This window comes from Patella vulgata, chromosome 1, assembly GCF_932274485.2.
Source record: "Patella vulgata chromosome 1, xgPatVulg1.2, whole genome shotgun sequence".
Taxonomy (NCBI): Eukaryota; Metazoa; Mollusca; class Gastropoda; family Patellidae; genus Patella; species Patella vulgata.
Window position 1 is genome coordinate 21,257,844 of NC_065879.2, and position 26,372 is coordinate 21,284,215.

General features: G+C 36.7%; 3 protein-coding genes and 1 long non-coding RNA gene across 4 annotated transcripts in view; 2 read left to right on the plus strand and 2 right to left on the minus strand.

Moving 5' to 3' along the window:
• The window catches only part of LOC126816614 (3-oxoacyl-[acyl-carrier-protein] reductase FabG), a 121,726-nt gene that overhangs the window by 54,624 nt on the left and 40,730 nt on the right, over window positions 1-26,372 (minus strand). The gene's annotated exons all lie outside the window — the stretch shown is intronic.
• Window positions 9,301-11,398, plus strand: LOC126816657 (uncharacterized). Its single transcript, XR_007678490.2, has 2 exons — window positions 9,301-9,653; window positions 10,995-11,398. It is a non-coding gene; the product is annotated as an uncharacterized LOC126816657 (long non-coding RNA).
• On the minus strand, window positions 11,510-15,932 carry LOC126816638 (GTPase IMAP family member 7). The gene is made up of 4 exons (XM_050543340.2): window positions 15,863-15,932; window positions 14,865-14,981; window positions 13,659-14,313; window positions 11,510-13,406 (listed from the first exon to the last, which is right to left on the minus strand). Exons 2-4 carry the CDS (start codon window positions 14,926-14,928, stop codon window positions 13,286-13,288), a joined length of 840 nt encoding a protein of 279 aa, XP_050399297.1. The 5' UTR covers window positions 14,929-14,981; window positions 15,863-15,932; the 3' UTR covers window positions 11,510-13,285.
• LOC126816442 (putative ankyrin repeat protein RF_0381) lies at window positions 19,961-26,302 on the plus strand. The gene is made up of 3 exons (XM_050543022.2): window positions 19,961-20,088; window positions 21,379-21,421; window positions 23,782-26,302. The coding sequence occupies exons 1-3, from the start codon at window positions 20,061-20,063 to the stop codon at window positions 25,991-25,993; spliced, it is 2,283 nt and encodes a 760-aa protein (XP_050398979.1). The 5' UTR covers window positions 19,961-20,060; the 3' UTR covers window positions 25,994-26,302.

Consider the following 26,372-nt stretch of genomic DNA (forward strand, 5'->3'; position numbering starts at 1 on the left):
TACTTAAACTATTTGATGTAAATAGTAAAATAGATGTAGCATTTGTTGATAACATTGTAGATTATGGGAATTTTTTTAAACTCGATACTTTTACCTTGTCTGACATTTCGAAATTATGTTCAATTGTCTGACTTAGGTGGTGTAACTATTACTGCCATTTGTAAATTTACCTTACTTAAAAATGATATATTCTCAAGTGTTTGTGATATCAGTAAGCGCTGTCTCACAATTTCATGTGGCAACTACAGACTGTAAAAGAGGATTTAGTAGGCGAAATATTATTTAAAAAAAAACAAATGCAGAAATTCATTAAAAACAAATACACTGTGCAATTCATTAAAAACAAATACACTGTGCAATTCATTAAAAACAAATACACTTTGCAATTTAAAGCTATTTAGTATTGGAAAAGTCGTTACCCCAAATTTTGAAAAATCTTTTAAAGCAGAGAAGATTTTTGTAAATTTTAATATGTATATTGTATATGTACTTATGTAAACAAAAATGTAATACAAATTACTGAAAAGTTTTATAGATATTTTTATTTAGTTATTTATTTTTTTTTTGGCGGAAAAAATATATGGCTAATAAATCAAAATGAAAAGTTGACGAAACCCAGGGTGAGCAATGCTGAAGGTTGCGTGTTTGATCTCTGCATTGGTTGAGAAGAATCATTGGGATTTTCCGACGTAGTTTCCCCTTGTCAGTGGTGCAGGACGGAGGGCCTGACAAGGACAGTTGTCTAGTCGTTTGTATACATTAGCGTGCCCGTAAAAGATCCCGTGGTAGTTGGAATTCGATATAAAAGTAGGCCATAGTGTCGCTGCCCGAGCAAAATTTTACTCATAGTACACTATTATATTCAAGATGGTGCCCATGTGGTTGGATATCGTGTGACATAAGGACACTACAACTATTCTGGTGAACTAATATTTGTAATTTGCCTGGAATTTGAAGAAAATTGTAACAATTTGTGATTTTGATATAATTTCAAGAGAATCTTCATGGTATAGTTCACTTAATTAACTAATTTCAAAGCTGTCTTGATAAATCTACTTACTTAGCTTTTACTCTCAGACTGTTTTGGTGGTATTTAGTTCAGTATGATCACATACTCAGTAAAGCAACTCATGGTTTTTATCACCCACCTACTGTTCGAAAAATACCTAACTCTACATTTGATTGCATGAAAGATATTGGAATCCTGAAGAGACTCCTTGGAAAACGCTCTGGAATCAAAAAACAACCCCAAAGTAAATTTGTCTCTAAATGTCTTAAAATATCCAAGATTCGTGATGGTGTTGGTTCTTCATCTATTAACCGTACTGAACAACCCATAGTTTCAACACAGTTCATTGGTTTTCAATCTGTTTAGCCAGAGCAGCCCAAGAAAATAATTCTTCAGTCCAAACCTATATCTTGCTCATTAGATACCATACCCACGCACTTCCTGTTGAGTATCCTGGATACTATTTTACCAGTTCTGACTAGAATCGTCAAAAAAGTCTTCAATCGGGAACGGTACTACTTAGCTTCAAAACGGCAGTCGTTCAGCCTTTAATCAAGAAGTCCACGTTTGACCCACAACTGTTCAAAAATTACCGCCCTGTATCTATCTAACATTCCTCTCAAAGATTCTAGAAACTAATTGACTACCTAAACTAGTCCGGGCTCTTTGACGAGTTACAGTCAGTCTATCGCCCCGCACATATCTAACCAGTCGATATCAGTATGTTGACATTAATAACTCTTCGTCAAAGCAATTGCAACTAGCCGATAATCTCGCAAATTCAACAAGTCATTATTTTCGTTTTTCCGGAGAAAACACAACTTACGTCCCTAGATTTAACCAATGGTTCCATTTTGCTTATGCTAGCCGTTCTTACCATAACCTAACCTTATATTCAAAGGTTGAATTACTCATTTTAGCCTTTACTTGGTTATCACCATAATTTAGGAATTATACTCAAAAGTTGCAGATTTTAGCTGACTTAGCTAATCACATATATGGACACAACAAACACAAATTACGAGCCCAGCAGAATGCCAACCAAAAAGATTATGATGTAATCACGCACAAATTTTACCAGGAGACACCATTAATACTTTATTTTGTTCCGTAATCCGTTTCGTTATTATTGCTTATATACTTAAAATTCAGTAACCTAGTCCATACAGGCTCACTTTAAAGGAGCTAAATCGCTAATATTTGGGACCTAGAAATTGACACAAATGGGTCGCAACGCATATAATAATGTAATATGAATGTATATAAACTGATTTACATTAAATAGTTTCTGTTTCTATTCTACTTTCTAATCAGTTTTGTTGGCGAAATCTCAATCGAATGGCAATCTGTAGCGTCTGGTTATTCCAGTCTACACCGATAGTATTTATTGCGCATGCACTCCAGATAAGAACATGGCGTCACCATTTGACATGATATATGGAATATGTCTATAGCCTCGTTCTTCGAGTCCCTTGTTACAAATGGCGCGGAAACGCATTATGGTACACGATTCGTGTACCAATGATAAAATGTTTATTTTATGTTGGATACCAGAAACCCATCTTTTCCCGGTAAGATCACATCATCAATGTTGATTTAAATTGACAAATAATTCTTGTTTTTAATGTCTAAGACTTTGGATGATACTGAGCATTATTTGGTCTGTTAAACAAATTTACATGTTCAATTGATTATATATCCTATAGTTAAATTCTAAACACCTATCTTGTTTAATTTTAATCTTATATTAACTACTGAGCATTATTTGGTCTGTTAAACAAATTTACATGTTCAAATGGTTACTGGTTTCCACGTGTTTTCTAATCTTCCAGGGTACTCAATCCTGATCAAGGCACCAAATCAAATATGTAATAATTAATATGCGTCCCTCTTTAGAAGTGGAAAGTCAATAAACCAATACTCTTGTCTCTGCAACACATTTTATTAGCCTTGTGATCGTCCAGTATTTATCTGGTTATATTTGTAATTCTTTACTAAAATTCCTTTTCACGTTGTGTATTTTCTTCAGTTTACTCGCATTATGTTTTCACGCAGGAATAACAATGCAACAGTTCGTTTCTACATTTTATGTCAAGCACTGGATACATAGGTTACAATAAAAGTCATTTTCTACTCTCTCAATCCCAGAACCCCTACATCATATGGCTGTCCTACGACTTAACGGTCTCTCCCAACGAATCTACATAGTATTTGCTCTCTCAAAAGCCCAATTTGTGTCTCCTCTCTAAGAATCTACACGGTGTCTGAAAATCGCGCAAGGGCTCTGATGGTTTTCCACGCTTGAGTTTCGGTTTTCAATTATCTAACTGGTCAAATATGACGTAATTAATAACAGTAGGATTTTTCCTATTATAAGTGATCTAGACCATAGAATTTATCCTTGACCCTAGACCCCATTTCCTGTTAGTTATTCACAGTATTTCATAAAAAAAATTAATTTGCGTTTCAAATAAACTCATACCAAAGTTAATATACTGACAATACAGAAGACAGATAAAACATATCAAGTATTTTTCAAATTATAAATCATATGCTCCGATGCACTTATATTCGCCTAATGTAATTTCACATAAATTACCAATTTAATAGTATTACATAATACACAGTTTGACATACACGACTGTCGGTACATAAACTACAACTTAAGCTATTTGATACGAGATGTGAACAGTGATACTTATATCGGTGGTTTAACGTTCACTCAACACAAACTATGTCTAAAACTATGATGTGGATTTAACACAATAATTATCAGTACAATGATATAGATAACCAATAACATACAACGTGTATGCACACATATCATCCAATAACATACAAATGAAATGAAATGGGGTTTAACGTCCTACTGTTCTGCTCCTAAACTGGACAACATGTATGCACACATATCATTTCAAATATCAAATTCACTGTCACTATGACATAACAAGCCATAATTAATAAAGCTAAATGTAAAAATGAATAGGTCTGTCAGACTTCCAGTTATATAAATCAGTGACATGACATCTATTTTGGGTGTAGATTTCAGAAGATGAAAGCCACCGAGTTCAAGATAAGCTCAAGAACTATAACCACCAGAATAAGATAATTTATGGACGCAAATTTTACATACGTAACAGTGGTTGTTATTATATCTTTAAGGTAAAATGTTCCAGATTTATCAAATAATAAAATATTGTTTTATAGCAATATGTATATTATTTACACATGTATACAATATCTATTACGGAATAACCTTACCTTAAATAAACTTCTTCTTGATGCGTATTATGTGGTCTAGTATTCATTGATATTGTGTCTGCAACTCTCTCTGTTGGACAGTAAATATGTTGCAGTAACCAGGTATGGAGCGATGTCAGACTATTACACAATTATGCACTAGTTAATATGAATATCTTGATGACAAACTAGTTCGACAACCCGCGACTAGTTAATGTCGCTATACCTAAATTACTTTCTTGGTAGAAAATATAAGGGAGGTTTAACTTAATTGTACATATCTTTACTAGTACAATCTGTATATGGTAACCTGCTGATGCACACGGTACATAGCATGGCGTGACAACTAACCAGTGTGTTTATTGACGTATTGTCATAACGACCGCGTAAACAATTCCTGGAAAGTAGTTAGTTTTACTTTCGCGTTAAAGGACAATATTGGTGCCAGTCATTATCACGTGATAGAACTGGTTAAACACGTTCCAAATATTATTTCATTGCAGAGATCATCGCTACGATAGATGCGTAATCAATGCTTCAACAATCGGAAGTAACGAACGCAAAAGGAAACCACGAGTTATCCCTCTATATAACTGACTGAAGTGACGAGTGATAACAGATACATGGGCGAATTTCTGCTCACACATGTGATAATGACTGGCATCAATATTGTCCTTTAAACGGGCTGGTTCAATCGGTGAATGAATGTTAGGCGAGTTGGGTCCCCCTATAACGCGCCTGATTAGGGTAAGCACGCCCAGTAATAACTGGCTTAATTATCCTCCATTGACAGTATATAATTTTATTTTCTTATCTTTAAGCCCCAATTTATTAAATGGCTTAATAATCCTATATTGGCAGTATATAATCGTATTTCTTCATATTAAAGTAGCCTAATCTTATTTGTTTTAAAGTCACATTTTTATACACAGGATCCTGTTCGTACCTTACTGTTTGAATGCTTCATCTGTAAAATTAACCCAGCATTAATATCATAGATAATGTATTGGACGCTTAAAGCTAAATATATCCCATGTAGGATAATACTACAGATGTAGACATGAATAACCAGACGACAAAGACTGCCGTTCGCGTATTGCGCCTACCATAAATGATTAGAAATTACAGTATAAACAGAAACGATAGAATGTAAATCAGTTTATATACATTCATATTACATTATTATTTGCGTTGTGACCCTTTGTGTCCATTTCTAGGTGCTAAAGGATAGAGATTTAGCTCCTTTAAATTGTTATAAACATATGTTCACTCCACTACTGGTTACGTCACTGGCTGTTTTTATGTTGTTGTTGTTAATGTTGTTGTTGTTGTTTAGGTGTCCATTTTACCAACGACTATTGTTGTTTTTTTTAATCCGTATAGAAAGAGAACGAATCATGAGAATATTGGTTTCTTCACATCGCCAATGTACGACTTTTGCTAGAATTTTTGCTCTTGAAATTAATGATGGCATTATATTGTATTAATTAATAACTTTGGCAAGTTATTAGATTCACATATGTAATATGGCCCAATTAACCAATCTCTCTAATTATTTACATCATATTTGACCAATTAGATAATTGAAGGTCCAAAACCCAAAGCTACAAAACTATCATACTTGTGAGAATTGGACGACAGCAGCTTGATTCCAGAAGGGAAAAGATGTAGCAATTTCTATCAGCAGACTCGCGCAGCGAGCCTGGCTGGCTAGTGTTTGAGAATGAGTTTATTATTGTAATCTATATTATGCTTGTATCTATGTATCCAGCTATGATATATAAAATAAAATGTAAAAACGAACTGTTGCATTGTTATAACTACTGAGAAGACAAACGTCTTAAGAAAACAGTAAGAAGTAAATACACAACGTAAAGGGGAAGCAAAGACAACCAGAGACAAAGGCTACTAAAATATGTAGTAAGAAAAGATGCATGGGTCATCAGTAGGATGTGGCGACCAGAAGCAATGGGCCACTCTCCACGTCTGACAGAAGGCCCATGGTACTACACCAGTGATACGTCGTTACTAGCCCAGTTTGAGTAGATCTTTAACCAGCCATTGGCCATCACATTTGGCCTGCATTTTATGCAAGTGTTCTGACAGATTATTTTCACAATAATGAGGTAGTATTGGGTTAGTACTGGGATGGTATTGGGTGGTATTGGGCGAGTATTGGGTTAGTACTGGGGTGGTATTGGGTTAGTATTGGGGTGGTATTGGGTAAGTATTGGGTATTGGGTTGGTATTTGGTAGTTTTGGGTGAGTATTCGGTTGATATTGGAAGAGTTTTAGGTTGGTATATGGTAGTATTGAGTGGTATAGGGTTAGTATTCGGTAGTATTGTGTTCCAAGTTCCTGAAGACATTACGTGATGATGGACAATAGAAGCAAATAAGACCATTCTTCAGCTTTGAAATGAATTGAAAGGAAATGGGATATCAAATTCCGATTTTTCTGCTCCACCAGGGCTAATGAAGATGGACATACGCCAAGCACTGTACATTTGATTTAACGTTTGCCAGGTCAGCGGAGCAACAGCCTAACGCTCGCGGATATAATTCCAACTGTCAAGGGTTCTTTTACGTACACATCGACGTCTATAGGGCCTATATGGGTTTTCATCGCATGTGAACGGCTAGACGTTGTTTCTTGCCTGGTCCCTCGTTCTGTACCACCTACAAAGGGCAATCACATTGCCAAACCCCGAGGAACTTTCTTTCCCGGCCAACATCCAGATCTAATCCGGATCTTCTAGATCCACTGAATAGCGAGCAGTGTTTACGCTAGTTGTAAACATCTTAATCTCTATCATTCAGATAAATGTTCTACTAATATTAGTCTGGATGTGTTGTCAACATTTGAGAATAATAGGTCATTGGCTAGATTATCCGGTCTTTAACATTATCATGAACAAAGTCTAAGGGAGGTAACTAGCCCTAAAACTAGTGTCAACGCCCTTGAAATTAATTTAAGAATTGCCATTTCAGAAAGTGCATATCTATGTTTTTTAATTAATCCTAATTCGTCGTCACGATTCGTGTTTGTTTATAATACTGCATGAATTATGGGATTTATTTCGGGAATGGGCGCAACTCTTACTTGACGTGCCGAAAATACCGGATACACAACCACATAAAAAAAACAACCTCTCTGTTATGCATGGGCAATGGAACTTTTCGTCAAATGTTGACAACAGACCCAGACCCTCCGTTCTGGGTGACCGATACTATAACATCTACGTTGTACCGACTGTTGTACCGGTTCAATCTGTGACTAACTGATGTAAACTATTTGGTTTTATCATCCCACATTGGTTCAATGTGGGATTACAAAAAAATAAATAAGATAGATTGCCAGGCAACGAAACATACGCCCACAGCAGCTAAATCGTCCGGGTGGTCGACAAGGGTTGTCGCATATTTATTCCTTTGTAGGTAATTGGAAGCCTTTACAAGACAGTTCCATACGACAGTTCCATGTCGTTTGAGGGTTCACAGGGGTCTACAAACTGAAACAAGGTCCTCAACTGTGGAAGTAGTTTACGGAAAATGTTGAAATTTGACAGGCTTTTTCGTGTTACCAATTTAAATAATGAATATAAATTTCATACAGATCGGATGATCACTTTTGTCATTCAAATGTTCACAAGATTCACAAAGTAAAACAAGGGCCATAACTCTAGAAATTACTGACGGAAATTGCTGAAATTCAATAGACCTCTATTTCACAAACATTGCCGTAGACCTTACTGTGGACCGATCCTCACTCCTCGCCATCGACGTGAACGTCTACAGTTTGCCCAACAACACCAGAACTGGCGACACAGGCAATCGAGAACTGTTCTGTTCACAGATAAGAGTCGGTATTGCGTATCAATTGCAGGACCTGAATATGGCGTCGACGTGGCCAGCGTTATTCTGACAAATGTGTCATGGAACGAGACTCATGAGGAGGTCCGAGCATAATGGTTTGTGGTGGAATCGGGTCCTGTGGTGTTCCAAAATATTGGTCCAGGGAGAGGAGGCGGCATCACAGCAGTGCGCTACACCGATCAAGCTCTCAGACCCCACGTCATACAACATTTCGCACGTCATCGAAACAACGTTTTCCAGCATGACAACGCCCGTGTCCACACCACCAGAGTTACTCGGGACTTTCTACAGCAGAACGGTGTCAACGTTATGCACTGACCAGCCCTTAGTCCGGACACGCCAGATGCTGATGTATAGACTGTGTACAGACTCTAAACCTTCTCGTAATGTCTTGGAATTGTGATGAATTAATCACTAATGTGTCAACATACTGTTAACAAAAAGTTGCTTTGATCCATTTAGTAAGTCGTTTTCTAGAATGATTTAAAGTGCCTCTCACATTTTGAAATCGTACGATCTCTATTTACAGATTTACTGGAAACCGGACAAAAATTGAAGTAGTCAAGAAACTTTCAAGTTTGTTTTGTATCTTCATAATCATAAATGAATGATTTTAGATTTCTTTATGCTGTTATTATTTTTTTCAATTTTTAAGCAAGGGGTTCTATTTTATTTATTAATTTTAGTCTCCATTATTCCAGCACAAATTGTGTCTAGGTGTCGCGATGGCTCAAATTGTGTCTGGGAGTGGCGATGGCACAAATTGTGTCTGGGAGTGGCGATGGCACAAATTGTGTCTGGGAGTGGCGATGGCACAAATTGTGCCTGGGTGTGTCGATGGCACAAAATGTGCCTGGGTGTGTGTATGGCTCAAATTGTGTCTGGGAGTCGCGATGGCAAAAATTGTGTCTTGAAGTGGTGATGGCATAAATTGTGTCTGGGAGTGGCGATGGCATAAATTCGGTCTGAGAGTCGCGATAACATAACGTGTATCTGGGAGTCGCGATGGCACAAATTGTGTCTGGGTGTGGCGATGGCTTAGTGAGTATAAGACGCTAAACTGGAGGACCCTCGGGATTTTCAGCCTTGTCAGTGTTGCATTATCCCGGTCAGTACAGAAACGTTAGACATAAAGGGGCCACGGTGACACAGCTTGCGTGCACGTCTATGAACCCTTAAAGTACTTAAGATACAACATTTCCGTCATAGCGCACTGCATATTTAGACTGTAACATTATCTGTATTAATTAAAACAGTGATAGCGACACATCTAAAATATCAGACGTCTTCAAGTCAAACTGGGAAAATGGCTTCACAAAACATCTCAACTATTTGTTTCATTTTATTAGTTATTTCAAATATCCAGGACCAGAATCCAAACGGTAGACGCATGAGAGATCCTTATGTACGACGTCTTGTCCAAACAGTTGATGACGGATTAACCCAGCAACCCAATCTTGAGACCCTGGAAGATCAATATCAGGGGGCTGGAAATGTAAATACCGACCTAGGGAACACAGATTACCAACGTAAGTTTTGTTTTATATTATATTACTTTTTTTGTTTCGTCTGATTTACTCAAAATCCCCTAGGATATCTACCGGGATATAGATTAACATACATGCGTTATCTTGGTACTCTTAGATCTCTGAGTTGCATCTGATACAAAGAACCTACTTGACTCACTAAGGTGTGCTATTGGTTTAAGTGGTTATGTTTTTAATTGGTTGAAGCCCTATCTAACCAAACGCAGCCATTTCGAATACTGTATTGAATTATCTTTCAAGGGAGTCCTATTTACACAAAAACCACCGCCCTCAAAAACGTAAACGAAGCTTAAACCACACACCCCAACTTAAACGACAAACCAAAATAACACCACACATCCCAACATGGCCACCAGGACTAAATAACACTACACACGCCAACATGCCCGACAAACCAAAATCACACCACACACCCCAACATGGCCACCAAACCAAAATCACACCGCACACGCCAACTTGACCACCAAACCAAAATCACACCACACAGATTACTGTATTTTTTTACGTAACCTACCGTAATAACGAGAGAACGTGTTGTCGGAAATCTGCGTAACGCTACAGGAATATCGAGAGAACGACTGGAAATCTGCGTAATGCTACAGGAACATCGAGAGAACGTGTTGTCGGAAATCTCCGTAACGCTACAGGAATATTGAGAGAACGTATTGTCGGATATCTATATAACGTTACAGGAATATCGAGAGAACGCGTTGTCGGATATCTATATAACGTTACAGGAATATCGAGAGAACGTGTTGTCAGAAATCTACACGTGTGGTATAGGCCTTTGATCATGTTGTTGCTATGTATGGTTTCGGTTATGTTGTTGTATTTTGTCTATATATATTTGCCTCATACCTGTTTTACTGTATTAGCTTGATAACGTTGAGAGAATACTCTACGAAACGTCGCCTTAAATACACTAGTAGCTGTTTTCCATAAGTATGTGTTTTGTTGTTACTCTATCCAGTTACCAAATGCCATTTAAAGCACTAATCATAGTATTAGTATAATAACAGACCAGAAGGAAACTTAACTAAACATATACAAAGTAATTACATTTAATAGCATATAATTATAAAGGGAAACCACATATTCATTGAATTTATAGATGAGAGCCAATAAGGACAGGGAAACACTAGCTATATTCAATAATGTCATAGTTTAAATAAATCAATTTAAAAACATATAAACATAGAAGGCATACTAGGCGACTATTGTGATTAAAAGTTGATCAATACAGTTATTATGTCACTTGCTGTCCTATTGTTCAGTTCAGTTGAAGAATTTGTGTTATATTATGCTTTGTATCTGTCTTTATAGCTACAGGAATGTTAAGAAAAATATTGATAAGGGTCTATTGTAGCAGTTGTAGGACCAATCATTGTAGACGGCGATATTGTGTGAAGTCAAATAGGGTTGAACGTCCTACTGTGTGAGGTCAAACATGTTGACCTGATTTACTTGTCCACCAGCAGAACACTTATCCACCACGCGTCCACCAACAGAACACTTGTCCACCAAAAGAACACAAGTCCACCAACGGAACACTTGTCCACCAGCAGAAACTTTTGAAGTCAGATAACAAACAATGTCTTGCAACTCGTGTTTGTAGATTTACAAACTAATTACCAACATAATCATTAATTACTTTAATTTATGTAACTGTATACATATTAAATTGCTTGTATATCAGTTGTCTTCTGATTAAAATCTGTTTTACGCCATTGTGACTGTTTAAAATGTTAAAAACAAAATATAACGACATCGACCATAAAGTACGATTAAATTGAAAGTCCACTCACCGAGCAATAGTAGATGGAATTTACCAATGAAACATAGGAAAATAAAGGTTTGCCCTTTCTTGGCTAAATCTATTTTTTTTTAAGGCCAGCTCAATTTTCGTCAAGGTCGCTGAGATGTAAATAAGGTTAGGGCACGTGATTGTTGGCGAGATTGAAGGTTAGGGAAAGCATTTGGGCTAGGTCCAGGGTCAGGGTTAGCGTTGTGAAGTTGGCCTTATCAAATGGACGTAACTCCCTTTCTTGACTTCGTGGCACGACTTCTTAGCTTCACACTGATTAACTTCATAGCAACGCGACGATTAGGGCCCTTTGTCGGGGTTTTGGGTCTGCACTTGGTTAAAGCGAAGGCAATCAGGGGCGAAGGGTGCTGATCGACTTCCATATAGTGAATGCTGGACTACTGCATTATAAGATGAACAGTCTCGCCCAGTAGACATTTACACACTACAGTCACCAAATCAGAAATTTAACAAACATTTGAAACTGATGTTGGATTTTGATAAAATGCTGTTTTATCATAATGAAGTTAAAATCGACCTTTAGCTGGTTATATCGAACCTATTGGTTATAATTATCAAGCAAAAATGGAATATAACTCGCATATTTTGTCTGTAATTCAAATGAATAACCTGAATATAGACATAATAAATATATTAATGACGGGATCGCAGGGATGTTTTATTTGAAATTACAGAGATGCAGATGCAGTCTGCAAAACGGCATTAAAACGAATAGCTGACAATGTCTTCAGTATAACACCAGAAAACAATGTTCTCCTAAATACGTTTTGATATTATGCAGGATACATAAGTACCAGCATAATCCCCTGCTTTCACGTAGAGTACAAATGCTACGAATCGCCCCTAATAGTCGCCAATCGAAATTCTTGGCGATTCGGCAAAAACATCAAAAAGATCGTAGAGAATCTATATCAACTAGGAAACAGTTACAATAATTCGTGGGTATAACCGGGTGAAAAATATGCCGGGTGTCAAGGAAGCGTACGAAATGAAAGAATCATTTATATGGATTGAAGCGATCCCGATACGAAATTACGAATGAGTAAAGGATTAGCCGAAATCGGTTAGAAATACACTACACTTTCCACGAATGATGCCGATAAAGCTACGAAAAGTGTACGATATTTGGCACTATTCGTCAAAGAATCAAAGAGGAAGCTGTTACGGGCGATAAGAAAGGGATACGACGGGTTTACGATACATCTACGAATGTTTTTGACAAACTCTCGTGGCCGATCTACGAACTGCTACGACAATACGAGTGTGTAAATAAAAATCACTCACGAACTTCAAGAATCGTCAACGATTTATCTACGAATCGGAAAAAGTTTGGATTCGGGACGATTCGTGTCATTCGTAGCCCACATGGAAGCAGGTTACAAAAGACTTTGTTTCAAAAATCACTTCAAGAACCGTATACGATTTATCTACGAATCGGGAAAAGTTTGGATTCGTAGGCCACGTGAAAGCCGGGCATAAGTCTAATGAACGCGGTGTGCAGATGTAAAACGTGTGTATGGTATGTAGACGGATACTTGTTGCTGTTCAATAACTGTATTCAACACGATGATACATGATATTTGGACGGATATGTGTCCCTATTCAGTATGAAACGCGAATGTATATGCGAGTTGGACGGAGACTAGCTACTGTTCACTAACTGTATGCAACACGGTTGTATATGTTAGTTGGACGGAAACTGGATAATGTTGTTTATATGTAACACGTGAGACTGGTTATTTATTACCCGGCTTCCCATTTCCCTATATAAAGATAAAATTAATAACGCTTAGCAATTACTGTGAATTACAAGACCAGCCACAGTAGATATCAAACTGAAACCTTGAGTACACGATACAGCAGCAACACCACACAACTTCATCACTTCAGCAATAGTTTTGCACCACCATCTGAAAAATATAGGTTTCATTTTTTGGTTTACACCACCGCATGAACAACATAGGTTTTATTTATTGGTTTACAGGGGAACAGGGGCGTCGGAACGGGGGTGGGGGGCACGAAAAACAAATAAGTGTTTAGGTAGGAGGGGGATCCCAGCCAAGGCTTTTGCTTGCCACTGGTTGATCAGCATAACTAAGTTATGTCTTCAGGTGATAAAAATATTTTGTAGACATTGTTCGTGCCAATTTTATATTATTTACCTTTTATTTTGATCTCGTTTGTATTTTTGTTCTTCCTCAGCGTTTCTGGCTGTCTCGTCGTACATAGAATTCGTGTAATTGTTTCCATGGTTACTACGAACAAGTCTTGTGATCAGTCGATAAATAGCGTCAATGTCGTTTTCGTCGGGCTTTTCACTATCGATGAACGCACAACGCATATTACACAAGTTCAAAATGTTTTTTATGGTTTCCGGCGCAGTTACAAGACATTCACTCTGGCTAATTTGCAGCCCATTTTTGGACGTAAAAACTACAATCATATAATCAGTAACCCCGTCACCAAACGTCTTTTTTAACTCTTCAAAGATATCTTCATCCTCTTTTGTGAATCTGTGGGTCGCGCTGATAACCAGAATAAACACGTGCGGTCCTGGTATAGAGAGTTCAACAATGTCTTTAGCGATTCCCTCATTACTGTGTTTTGTATCAAACATTCCTGGTGTATCAACAATTAATAGACGTCTGTTACCGACTTCCGGAAATTTAACTATCCGTGCAGCTGCTTGAGATTTAGTGGTCATGGAGTTGAGATTCACACCAGTCAGAAAAACATCCTCGTTCAACAAGACGTTAGCCAATGAACTTTTTCCAACACCTGTTTTACCAAATACAACTACACGAATTTCTTGTGTGTCTATAAATTAGAAGTGAAAAGTCAATAAAAATGAAAAACAAACCTTAGCAATATAACAATTACTTACAGTATTTACTAACAACCAAACGCAATTATTTACAGTATTTACTAAAAATAAAACGCAATTACTTACAGTATTTACTAACACCAAAATGCCATTACATTATTTACTAAAAAATAAAACGCAATCACTTACAGTATTTACTAACACCAAAACGCAATTACTTACATAATTTACTAAAAATAAAACGCAATCACTTACAGTATTTACTAACAATAAAACGCAATTACTTACAGTATTTACTAACAAGAAAACGTAATTTACTTTTTATAAAATAATTGAAATACAGTTGTATATGTAAATATAGGATTTTTTAAAAATATATTGCAAATCTGAACACTTCGCTTACAAATAGTTCTCATCGCTTACAAATAGTTCACATCTCTTACTAAAACTTCGCAGCTCTTACAAATAGTTTACATCCCCTTCAAATTGTTCACATAGCTTGTGTAATGAATCTTATTTTGAAATAATAAAGACAGAGACTTACGTTCATAGGTAAATACAGAAGTTACCATGAAAAGAGAGAAAACTAGTACTGGGATGATAACCATTTTAAAGACAGGATATTATAATATCAGCTTGTAGTTCAAGGGTGATCTCTGTTCTGCTGGGAAAAAAAGAGAAATGAATTGAAAAGGGGAATAACGTCCTACTTTTCTGCACCGACTGGGATAATGAACACGGGCTTACGGTATGTTTTGTACTATGAGTGAAATTTTGGCCAGACAGCAGCGCTACGGCCTACTTTTATTTTTATTCCAACTGTTAGGTGATCTTTATGTGTACGCCAACGAGTACACGGTTAGCTTTCGGTTTTTCATCCCAACCGAACGACTGACAAGTTAAAATCTTTGTCATAATCTTTGCGTGGCATTAACAAGAGAACACGGTTTTTATTTTAAACTTTATCGTCATTCAATAAATTTGAGGTCAATATATATGAAATTCATAATAAAACCATTTACAGAGAATTAAATAACAAGAACAGATTCTAACAAAAACAGCAACCTAATGGCACAATGTCACTGTCTCGGTCAGCACTGGCGTTGAACCCAAGACCTATTGGTTGATTAGCCAATGACACACCCACAAGTGTTAAATGAGTTATAGGTAGTCAATAGTGATAAGAAAAATAACAAAAACCAATCGATTGTCTTCATCTGATCTAGTGGCGTGTAAAGGTTCGGTGATGCCTGGTGCAAACACATCGATTCTATGCTCCAAGACACAAGTATAAGGCTCCGTACTGAGACATGTGAGAAAGGGGGACATTTAAAAAAAATCGCGGATGGAATACATTAATAACGTTAACAGCAATAATTTCAAATTTCAAAAATCTTTATTTAATTTCACATACCCACCCCGTTTCCCATACTCTCCGGTCCACCCCCTGATATGGATGCTCGACGCCGTCTTTTGCTCTTCCTCCTCTCGAGTGGCCCCCGATTAATATCAGGATTACTACCTAATTAAATTACGTCTTACCTTAAGTTGAGTATACCTTGACTGATCTTACTCTACACCTGTCATATGTACAGGCATTTACCTTGATTGATAGTACGCAATACCTATTATATTCATATAGGTATTGATCTGTATTCACCTGGATTCCAAGAATTTAATTAACAAAAGGCTTTATTATTAATTTTTAGGGCCTACTTTCACTTTTATTTATTAATTGTTAAAAACTATTTTCGCTTTCATGAATTTGTTGTACATTTCTGTATTTGTCCAGTCATGCACGGTCATGTTTATAGTAGTTACTCACTAATAGATGGTCCAACCTATACTACCTTATTTATATATCCTATCAAAGACGGAATGAATGAATTAAACAGATGAATAAAATGGGGTTTAACATACTATTTTTCTGTATCAACTGGGATGATTAAGACGGAAATGCGCCATGCTATATGTGCTATGGGGGAATTTTTGCCCGGACAATGATTGAATTTCGACTGTCAATGGTTCTTTTATGTGTACGCCAACATGTTTCGTCCCATCCGAAGGACTAGGCGCTTTTCATTGCCAGACCCTCCGTTCTGCAGACACCCTGGTTATTAAGCCAGCAAATTATGTAGTATTATTTTATGATCAGTAGTGGAATACCGCGTTTTATCAGTGAAATAAAAGTGTTATTCCACTGGCTAGCAGTAGTCCATGTTGTTTTTACCTAAAATGATTGTAAAATCATAAAATAAATAGAACATTTGTCGTTTTGTCGTGAATAACATATTTTATTTCATCTCTGAGCAAGAAAACGTTTATATTTTCACTCATGCTACGCCTTCGTGAAAATATAAGTTTTCTTGCTTCTCGATGAAATAAAATATGTTATTCACTCTAAAACGACAAATATCCTCTATATGTTGGGTAATATACTATTCAAAAAAAGTAGGGGATATTTGATTTTGGGGGCATAATACTAAAATATGCAAATGACTACGAAAAAAGTCACTATAGACCCTAACAGAAGAAACATTTCCAGTTACATGTGACGCCCAAACGCACCAATAGCTACCGCATGGAATGCAGGTTATGCTTGGGATCATCATGGGGGTCCAACCCAAGATTTGCACGACTCTGACTTTGAATGTTACAGTCATTGTGGCATTGAATTCCAGGGTGGAAACATCAGTTTAATTGTTTCAGTGACCAGAAAACAAATTTTGATATGCGTCGGCTTACCCAAAATGAAAGGTTACGTGCCCTTGGCATGCTACAGATCGGCACAACACAGGCGGTTGTGGCGCGGACGATGAATGTTTCTCAGTCTGTCATAAGCAGGCTATGGTCCAGATACCGTGATACACAATCTGTACAGGACAGACCACGCTCAGGTCGACCAAGGGCGACCACTCAAGCCCAGGATCGATTTATCCGTACCTTGGCCTTGAGAAATCGTGTCATCACAGCAAATCAGATCAGCGCTCGTCTTCAAACAGACACTGGTGTGAGAGTGAGTGGCCAGACGATTCGGAATCGACTGCATAGGGGTCACCTTCGCGCCCGACGTCCTCGGGTGATCCCTTGTTTGAGAGATCATCACATTCAGGCAAGACGTCGTTGGTGTAGGGATCGTCAACACTGGGATAATCAACGCTAGAGCAATGTGATGTTTTCAGATGAGTCAAGGTTCACTGTTGATTTTTTGGACAGACGTAGGAGGGTGTGGCGTCGTCGAAACGAGCGCTTCCAAGACGTTAACGTCATCAGACATGATCGATTTGGGGGTGGTTCTGTTATGGTGTGGGGAGGCATCACTGTTGCTGGAAGAACGGCTTTACATGTTGTTGCAGGGCGTGTTACAGGCCAGTACTACCGGGACAACATCTTGGCAGTCCATGTTGTGCCGTTCGCACGACGTCATGGCCGCCGTTTCATCTTCCAGGATGACAACGCAAGATGTCACAGGGCCAGGATCGTTACAGGTTACCTCCAACAACAGAACATCACCACATTACCTTGGCCAGCACTGAGTCCCGACCTCTCCCCCATCGAGCATGTCTGGGACATGCTTGGACAGAGGTTACGTCAACGTCAACAACGTCCTGCCAATGTCCAAGAACTTGCTGCTACGTTGCAACAGGAATGGGACAATCTGGACCAAAATGACCTTAGACGTCTCATTAGGAGTATGCCACGTCGGATCAATGCTTGTTTGGCAAACAGAGGAGGATTTACCCGTTACTGACTTGGTTGTGATGCTGTGGTAACTTTGCTGTTTGACCCCGGGTATCATTTTACCCTTATAATGGTCAGTCTGTGCCTTACTTAGTCTAACGATCATTTGGAATAAATCGATGAATGTGAACTTCATTTCATTTTGTCATTTGTTTCTTCGTCAGTTTCATTAGGTGACTTTAATAACACTTAAAAATCAAATATTTTTTGAATAGTATATATGCAAAATATAGTTAATCAAATCTCAGCGTTATATTAATAATTTGCCCTTGGCCGGTTATTGTTTTCATATTCATAGACAAGGCATATCTCACGTAAATTGACTGATAAGTTGATACATGAAATCAGCTATAATTTGGTAAACATTTAATTCTGGGTTAAAAATTAAATAATACGTCTAACACTCCCGATGGAAAGTTTCCACTGTCCATACAATTCACAGGCTAGAATAGCAAAAAAAAAAATTAACGCATTTGCGGCGGTTAAATTTTCAAAATTTTCTCTGGGAACGCGAGTCCCCCATACCACGCGACAATTGATTTGTTGTTTGGGATTTGTGATTTAGGTAAGTCACCTACGGTAGGCCATATTGGACCACATGTGGTACTATGGTCTTTGCGACCATATTGTATCTTTAACTAATTATTAGATTCACGCTTTTTATAAAGCCAAATTTCACGCACTCAAATGAAATTGACTGATGTGTTTGTATATAACACTGGTTATGTCCTTTCCATTGTCAAATTATCCATCAAATACTATCTTGTTTATGACATGTGTTTGGTAGACCAAATAAGAGAATGGGGTATGGAGATGTTTATTCCATATTTGGGAAGGAATTAACACCAAGGCCCAGGAATTGGGGTGTTATAAAAGAGGTCGCTGAGCGAAATTCAGGAGAGCTCACCCAGACTTTCAGGTCAGCCATCAATAGCTATATTATTGAGGACGAGGAACATTGAGGCAAAGCGGGTTTAATAATAAAGTTGTAGAAACGAACAACCTGTAGTTATATTTACGATCATGAAGGGAACACAACAAAGACGTTTGGAATTACTACACACATTGAAGTTTCTGTATTCACGGCTGTAATATATATAGCAGGAATACGTGTGAAACATCCTTCATAAAATGGCTTCTTGTTATTAAAAAATTTAAGAGTCACGTACGTCATAATCCAAATGTATAAATAATGAATTTATTTATCGTTGATGTTATACATACGTATATAATTTCACATACCGTCTTTTTTATATTATATATTATTATTGGCATACTTATTCAACAAGGACGTTACGCAAATAACGCACCTTTGCCGGCCAACGTTTGAACAAGTTTTAAAAAAAACCAAATATTTAAACGGTTACATCACATTAAAATCCAACTTAGCAATACTTTAATGATTTATGAATAATGTTTTTAATGGTAAGTCTTATCATATATATTAAAAAAAGCCCTAAATATAGCTTGTTTATTGTATTTTTCTGGCCGTGGACAACCCTAACATAAGTACTGATATAAACAAAACTTAATGTGAGTAATGTGCCAAATATTAACTTTTTATACGATACATGTACATATTAACTTTGGACCCCTAACCTGGAGGGCCAGTGTTCGATCCCGGTGATGGCTTAGAAAGTACATTTGGATTTTCCGGTGTGGTTCCGGGGCGGAGGGTCTGACTCGGGGCGCCGTATATTCGCTGGGATGGTGTACACGAAGAACCCCTGGCAGATGGAATTAGTTATAAGATACAAAATATGATGTAGTGCCGCTGTTTGGGCAAAATCGTCCTCATTGTACACTGTATAGCATATACCCGTCTTCATTAGTCCACCAGGAGCAGAAAAGTAGAACTTTAAATCTTTTTTAATTGCGTATTAGCTAAAATGACACCAGCACTTTAATAATTGACATTATGGGCATGCGCATAAACAAGTGGGGGAAAACCCCATTTATCTGTGTACTGGAAATTGGACAAATAAAGACTACGTTGTAAATGGTTATTGATATCTTAAAACTCCAAGGTATGTTACTAATATCATGATATTTACCATGTTAACATGGCGTGTGTGTGTGTTATTATATACGGTATATATACAGTGTATTACTATATCAATGTATTGGCGACCTGTTGATATTATATATGTGTGTATACAGGACGAGAACTAGTAATTGTTTCCCTTGTAGTCCGTCTATTAATAGCAATTTATTCTCCCTCCCCACCCCACCCCCTTTGACAAGGCAATTCTTGTTGAATATTTGGACTAGAGCCACAGAAAGTGATAGGACTTAACATTTTATGATTTTGAGGTGGAAGAAGAATGAAGTAAATTGACACGAACTAGGGAAATCACCTACGAAACTGACGTCACAGCCTATACAATGTTTTGACCGGGTCTAGAAAAACCCCATCGAAAGCGTCACACCATTCAATATTTTAACAGATGATTGTGACATGTTGCGCTCTTTGTGGTTATAAAGATTGAAATCCTCGGAATGTTCAAATACTTGTTATATGCCCAGAAATTGTCACGGATTTAAAATTGAAGTCAACGGGCGGAAGTGGGGGCGGGGTGTTATTAGTCTTATTCATAGCTTAGTTATTGACGTATTCTATACATCTGATAACAGTGGTGACCTACATTTCATTCACGAGAAGGAGGGAAATGGGGTTTAACGTCCACTCGACACAAACTAGGTCATTTCGGGACTAACATATGGTTTTAATGTTATTTCAATAATTTGTTTGTGCGTAGGGGTCTTTAGCAGTGGGAGGAAACCGGAGGACCCGGAGAAAACCCACGAGGTTGGACAGGCGACCCTACTCCTTGTCACGTACAACCGGGTATTCGAAACCACATTTCATTCAAAGTACTGTACTAAATATAGCTTTGTTATTGACGTATAATATATAATATAACACTAATATTATTTAACCTCCACTGGCCACCTATTACTTACAGAAAAGACTATAAAATCCTACTATTAACCTTCAAATATCTAAATGGTTTGGCTATAGTATATCTATCCATCCCACGTGTTATTTCAAAATCGACCCATCCATCAATTCCGCTCAAGAAGTGATAAATGATGACTGGAGTCATCAGCTGGAGAAAAGTTGTTCGCTATAAAGCCCCTAAACTATCACTTGGCAATTTTATTGAATTGTAAAGCGCATCTGAGCACTTTTGTGAAAGTTGCGCTATAGAAATACACCCCAATAATAATACCATACGTTAGTTCTGAAATGACTTAGTTTATGTTGAGTGGATGCCAAACTCAGGGGATCTAAATCATATTTCATTTCATTTCAGATATGTCAAACAGAATGGAACCGAGAGGGGCTGATTTAACCGAGTAAGTATGCATTACTATTTGTAATAACTTCTTATAGGCGTTGAGCAATCAAATACAAAGAGGGAAATAAAAAGGACACGAATATCAGATTGGGGTAATGGTGCCAGTAGACGGTCTCCCATTGATCACGACCTTTCAATGTAGTTGTCTCCCTTGAATACAAATATTAATACCAAATGGTGGACAATTACCAGGGAGTCTGGAACGTCCCTAATTTAGAGAATTGCAATCGTGTGCAGTGGAATGCAGTTCCGGAACGTCTGATTGGTCTCTGTCTCCATGTAAGCTCAACAATACCACCGCTAATTTCTCCATTAAATATAATATTAATTCTGATCTATTTGCCCGGTTCTAACTTATCATTCAGGATTTAACAAAATTTCTTTAAAAACCTAAATAAAATAAAATGAAAATGAAAATGAAAAACAAAGTCAAAATCAAAAGTAAATTAAAAGCAAAAGTTCAACCAAAAGCAAAAGTTAAATCATAACTAAAAATTAAATCAAAAGCAAAAATAAAAGTAAAAGTAAAACCAAAATGTAAATTAAAATCAAAACACAAATGAAAACTAAAATCATTTTTAAAAGTAATTTGAAATGTAAAACAAAAGTAATTCCTAACTGTTCAGTATCAACCGGGATAATGAAGATGTACATTATTACAGATGTACAGATGTTTTATTAAAACTAGAAGTTATGTAGTTGGCTCGCTGTATTATTGGCGTACGTTTAGCGCTGTATTCTGTTCTCGCGTCGTTGTTTTCTTTTCGCAAATCGGATCAAAGGAACTACTTATTATGTTATCTAGCGTTTACTACACAAAGTCATCGTATAAATCATATCATACTGAACAGGACATCGTGATACGGCGAATTGTTCACATGAATACATGGGCAGCAGGAAAGTCACAAATATTTATCGGTTTCCCTCCTTATGAGTGACTATCTTTGTTCCGTGTTTAATCTAAAATCGAAGAGGGTGTTTTGTGTCACAGGTTAGAGGCTAAATGATAACTGAGTTAATTGGCGTATGACTTTATATTTTGGAACCTTAAAATAGACAAAATTGGGTCTAAAATCACGTATGATTGTAATATGAATGAATATAAGGTGATTAATATTACATTTTTAAAATTAATGTTTATTGTAATTTCTAATCAATTAACTTCGTCGGTGAATTCTATGTTGAACGGCAGGCATTTGTATGGTGGCCTATCGTTACCATTCAGAATTTAACAAGATTTGCGAACACAATATATATATCCAACCGAAAACATTACTGATCCGGGCAGAATGCTGCCTTTTAGTCATTTTAATACTTCACTTTAATTTTGCTTTTGGTTGAACTTCTGCTTTTAATTTACTTTTGATTTTGACTTTGTTTTTCATTTTCATTTCATTTTGTTTAGGTTTTTAAAGAAATTTTACAGCTACCTGTAGTAAAAATAATGTAGGGTCTAATTGAAAGGGTATGTGGGTGTGGGTTTATGTTTTAGTGGAAAAAATCACGTGGTTTCAATGCAATTTACAAAAATACGGACAGAGTCTTGTCTCCATTATTTCATAGACATATTGCTCAACCAATGTAAAAGATATATCCTTGCTCATCAGACTAGGCGATCCGCTTGTGTGCTCACACATGGTCTTGTGCGTCATACAGCATCAGCAGTCAACACACACCTGGAATGCTGTTCCCTTGTCCATTATATTTTCTGCAGTTTGATTTAAATCAAAATTTAACCAATAGCATATTCTTTTCCGAGGATGAAGGCATTGGGTGTTTTCACCAATATTTAATTTTGTGTCAATTCACAATTGTTAGTATAAATTTAAGCATTTACTTGAAAATTATCATACGTTTCATCTGGCCCTAAATCGAGTTAGTGCAAACATTTTGTTTGGAACTCTCTGGATTTGTGTTCCTGGTGTTATAAGCTTTCCAAAAATGTATAGTTTGTTTATTAGGGAGGATCGTGTAGCGGAATTGTGCTTCTAAGCAAGCTAGAAATTTTGGCTGCAGGCCCAGCTGAGAACGGAAGACATTATAAATATGTAACATCGGATGAAATAAACTTTTTATTCAAATTAAGTAGATCAGCTTGTACAACAAAGTCAAAAGTCATTTATTCAATTTTCAAAATCTCCATTTTATTTCCACTCTTTGATTGAAATGGGTGCCATTGAAATGTATATTCGAGGCACCATCCTCCTGCCCCTCGGCAGAAGTAATGGACAAAATTCATTAAATTGGGAAGTCAAGTGTTTAGATGCAAGTCAAGTTTAAGTGATGTCAACATGAAAATCGAAATGGATACTATGTTATGATGTATTTTTTAAAGATAAAAAACAAATTATTTTCCAGGCTATTATTCACTCTACGCAATGCTGATAAGTGTGGAAACATAGAAGAGACGGTGCAGATACTATCAGCTCAAAAAAAACTGAAGCCAGTCCTCTATTTAGCAGCCAGGGACGGATTATTAAACGTTGTTATATATCTAATAGACAATGGTGCTGATGTACATTTGGTAGACAGATGTGGATACAATATCCTTCACCATTTTTTGTGTTCTTTAAGATTGAAAGATGTTAGAGCAGTGGATGAAGATAAATATGTACAAATTATTCAAACTTTAATAAACCTAGGCGTTGCTGTAAACCAATCCAACGACGAAGGCAATACGCCGTTGTTCTATGTAGTTCATAAACAAGGTTCCGTACATAAGCCAAAAAAGGAAGATGAGTTTGCAATTTTAAAGATCAAATTAATACAACTTTTAATAGAAAACGGTTGTAATGTGAATCATCGAAACAAAGAGGGCAAGAGTCTATTAATGTTTTTCCTGGAAAGACAAGCAGATATCAGACTTATTAATCTACTGACGTTACAAGGTTCGGATGTAAATCTAGTCGATAATAATGGCGAAACGGCATGTAGCTACTGTGTTAAACATCACTTTTCGGACTGTTATAATATTTTTATACTCCTGGTGGATTCGGGCGCAGAACTGTTTTCAGCTAAAAATGGAATTAAGTTACTTCGTCAAATTCTCAGGTATAAACGACGTGATGTTTTCCTTTATTATCTTGGATTCAAAATGGTTATCAAAGGCACCACGGACGAAGAAGAAAATATGCTACATCTGTTAGCTAGAGTAAACTTTAATTATTCTCTAGACAAGTTTAACTATTTGTTTAATAACGAGCTAGACATAAACCATCCATGTTCTAACACCAATACACCTACTATGATAGCCGCCCTGTTATTGAATAGTAAATATTTAGCATTGTTCACACGTCATCCTGAACTAAATATCAATGCACAGAATAATCAGGGTCACACAGCTCTCCATCTTTGCATCATTGGATTTTCGATGTACAAAAATGGCTTAAATGAAAGACAATTATATGATGTTGTTCGGAATTATTGTAGACAAATATATCCGATATACATGGAGTGTGTTGATATTTTACTGGGTGCTGTTGGTATTGATGTAAACCTTAAGGATATCGGTGGTAGAACTGTTTTGATGATGGCAGCAATGAAAAATGATAGAGTTATGATTAAAAAGTTGCTTAAAGCCGGTGCAATGGTTAATATCATCAATTCTTCGGGCAAATCTGCTCTACAATACCTTGATATTTATAAAAATGTCTTTGATCTGGCGTGTTTTAAATTACTTATATCCAATGGCAATCGTGATATTCTCAATTTACCCTGTGTCGATGGTAATACAATTATTCAAGCCGCCCTGTGTTTTCCAATTTTCTGGACGCCACGGGATGTTGTTCGTTTTATCAGATATTTAGTTGCAGAGAATGCGTCCCTTCAGACGCTAGTTACATCATCAGTAAAATGTAGTTACAAGCAAATTAGTGTGGATGAATTAAACATCAAAGAGAGAGATGAACTGAGAAAACTTTTATATCTCAGTGGTGCCCCGAAAGAAGAGATTATATCGGTTATGGATTTTGATGCGGATGACAAGTCGGCTTATCACGATGAAGCTATGTCCTCTCGGCATAAAGAACGACTTAATATTTTCCATAATAATTTGTCTCTTAAGTCCCGGTGTCGAAGAATTATCAGGCAGAATCTTGTATGGGGACTACAGAAATTAGTAACGTATCTAGAACGCCATCCAGCACTTAATCAGTTTCTTCGATTGACAGACATTCGTGTTCCTGACGATTGTCATCCGTATGCTTTTGATCGTGATGCGAGTAATGTAGGTGATACCTTATCTCTTAAGGCTCTGTGCAGGAAACACATCAGACATAATCTTGTCTTTGGAATACAAGAAAAGGTGAAAGAGCTAGACCTGCCCAGAGAGTTAAACGATTTTCTTCTGTTAAAAGATGTTCTTCATCCTAAAGATTACAATGTCTTTAATATTGATGATGGTTGTAATGATGATGATGATAATGATTATGATGGTTATGATATAGATAAGGATAGAGATGATGATTATAGTCAGTATAATTACCAATATTGTGCTTTGTATAATGATGATGAACTTCTAGAAGAATTTAAGATATTTAAAGTACAACTTGAAGATGATTATGGCGATTAGGACCTATTTTACATTATTCTTTCGGATTGTTAAGATATCATGATGATATATGTTGAATCCTGTGCAAAATTGCTTTGTTTTATTTCTCAAAGGAACTGAAGATGTTCTCAATGAAATGAAACCGGATGATCGGACTGATCGTAAAAACACAGTACCTTTTAAAATTTAAACTAATATTGACATACCTAAATACTTAAAATGCAAGTATACAACAAAGCTTATTTAGATATAATTGTTTTAGATATATCTAATAAAACATATTTCCCCAAATAATATAAATCAACAAAGACCTGTCTAGCTGTGCTGCAATTAGATTTTTTTATTTTTCATAGATTAAAACAAAAATAATGGAGAGGCGGACAGGGGGTCCTGGTGTTCA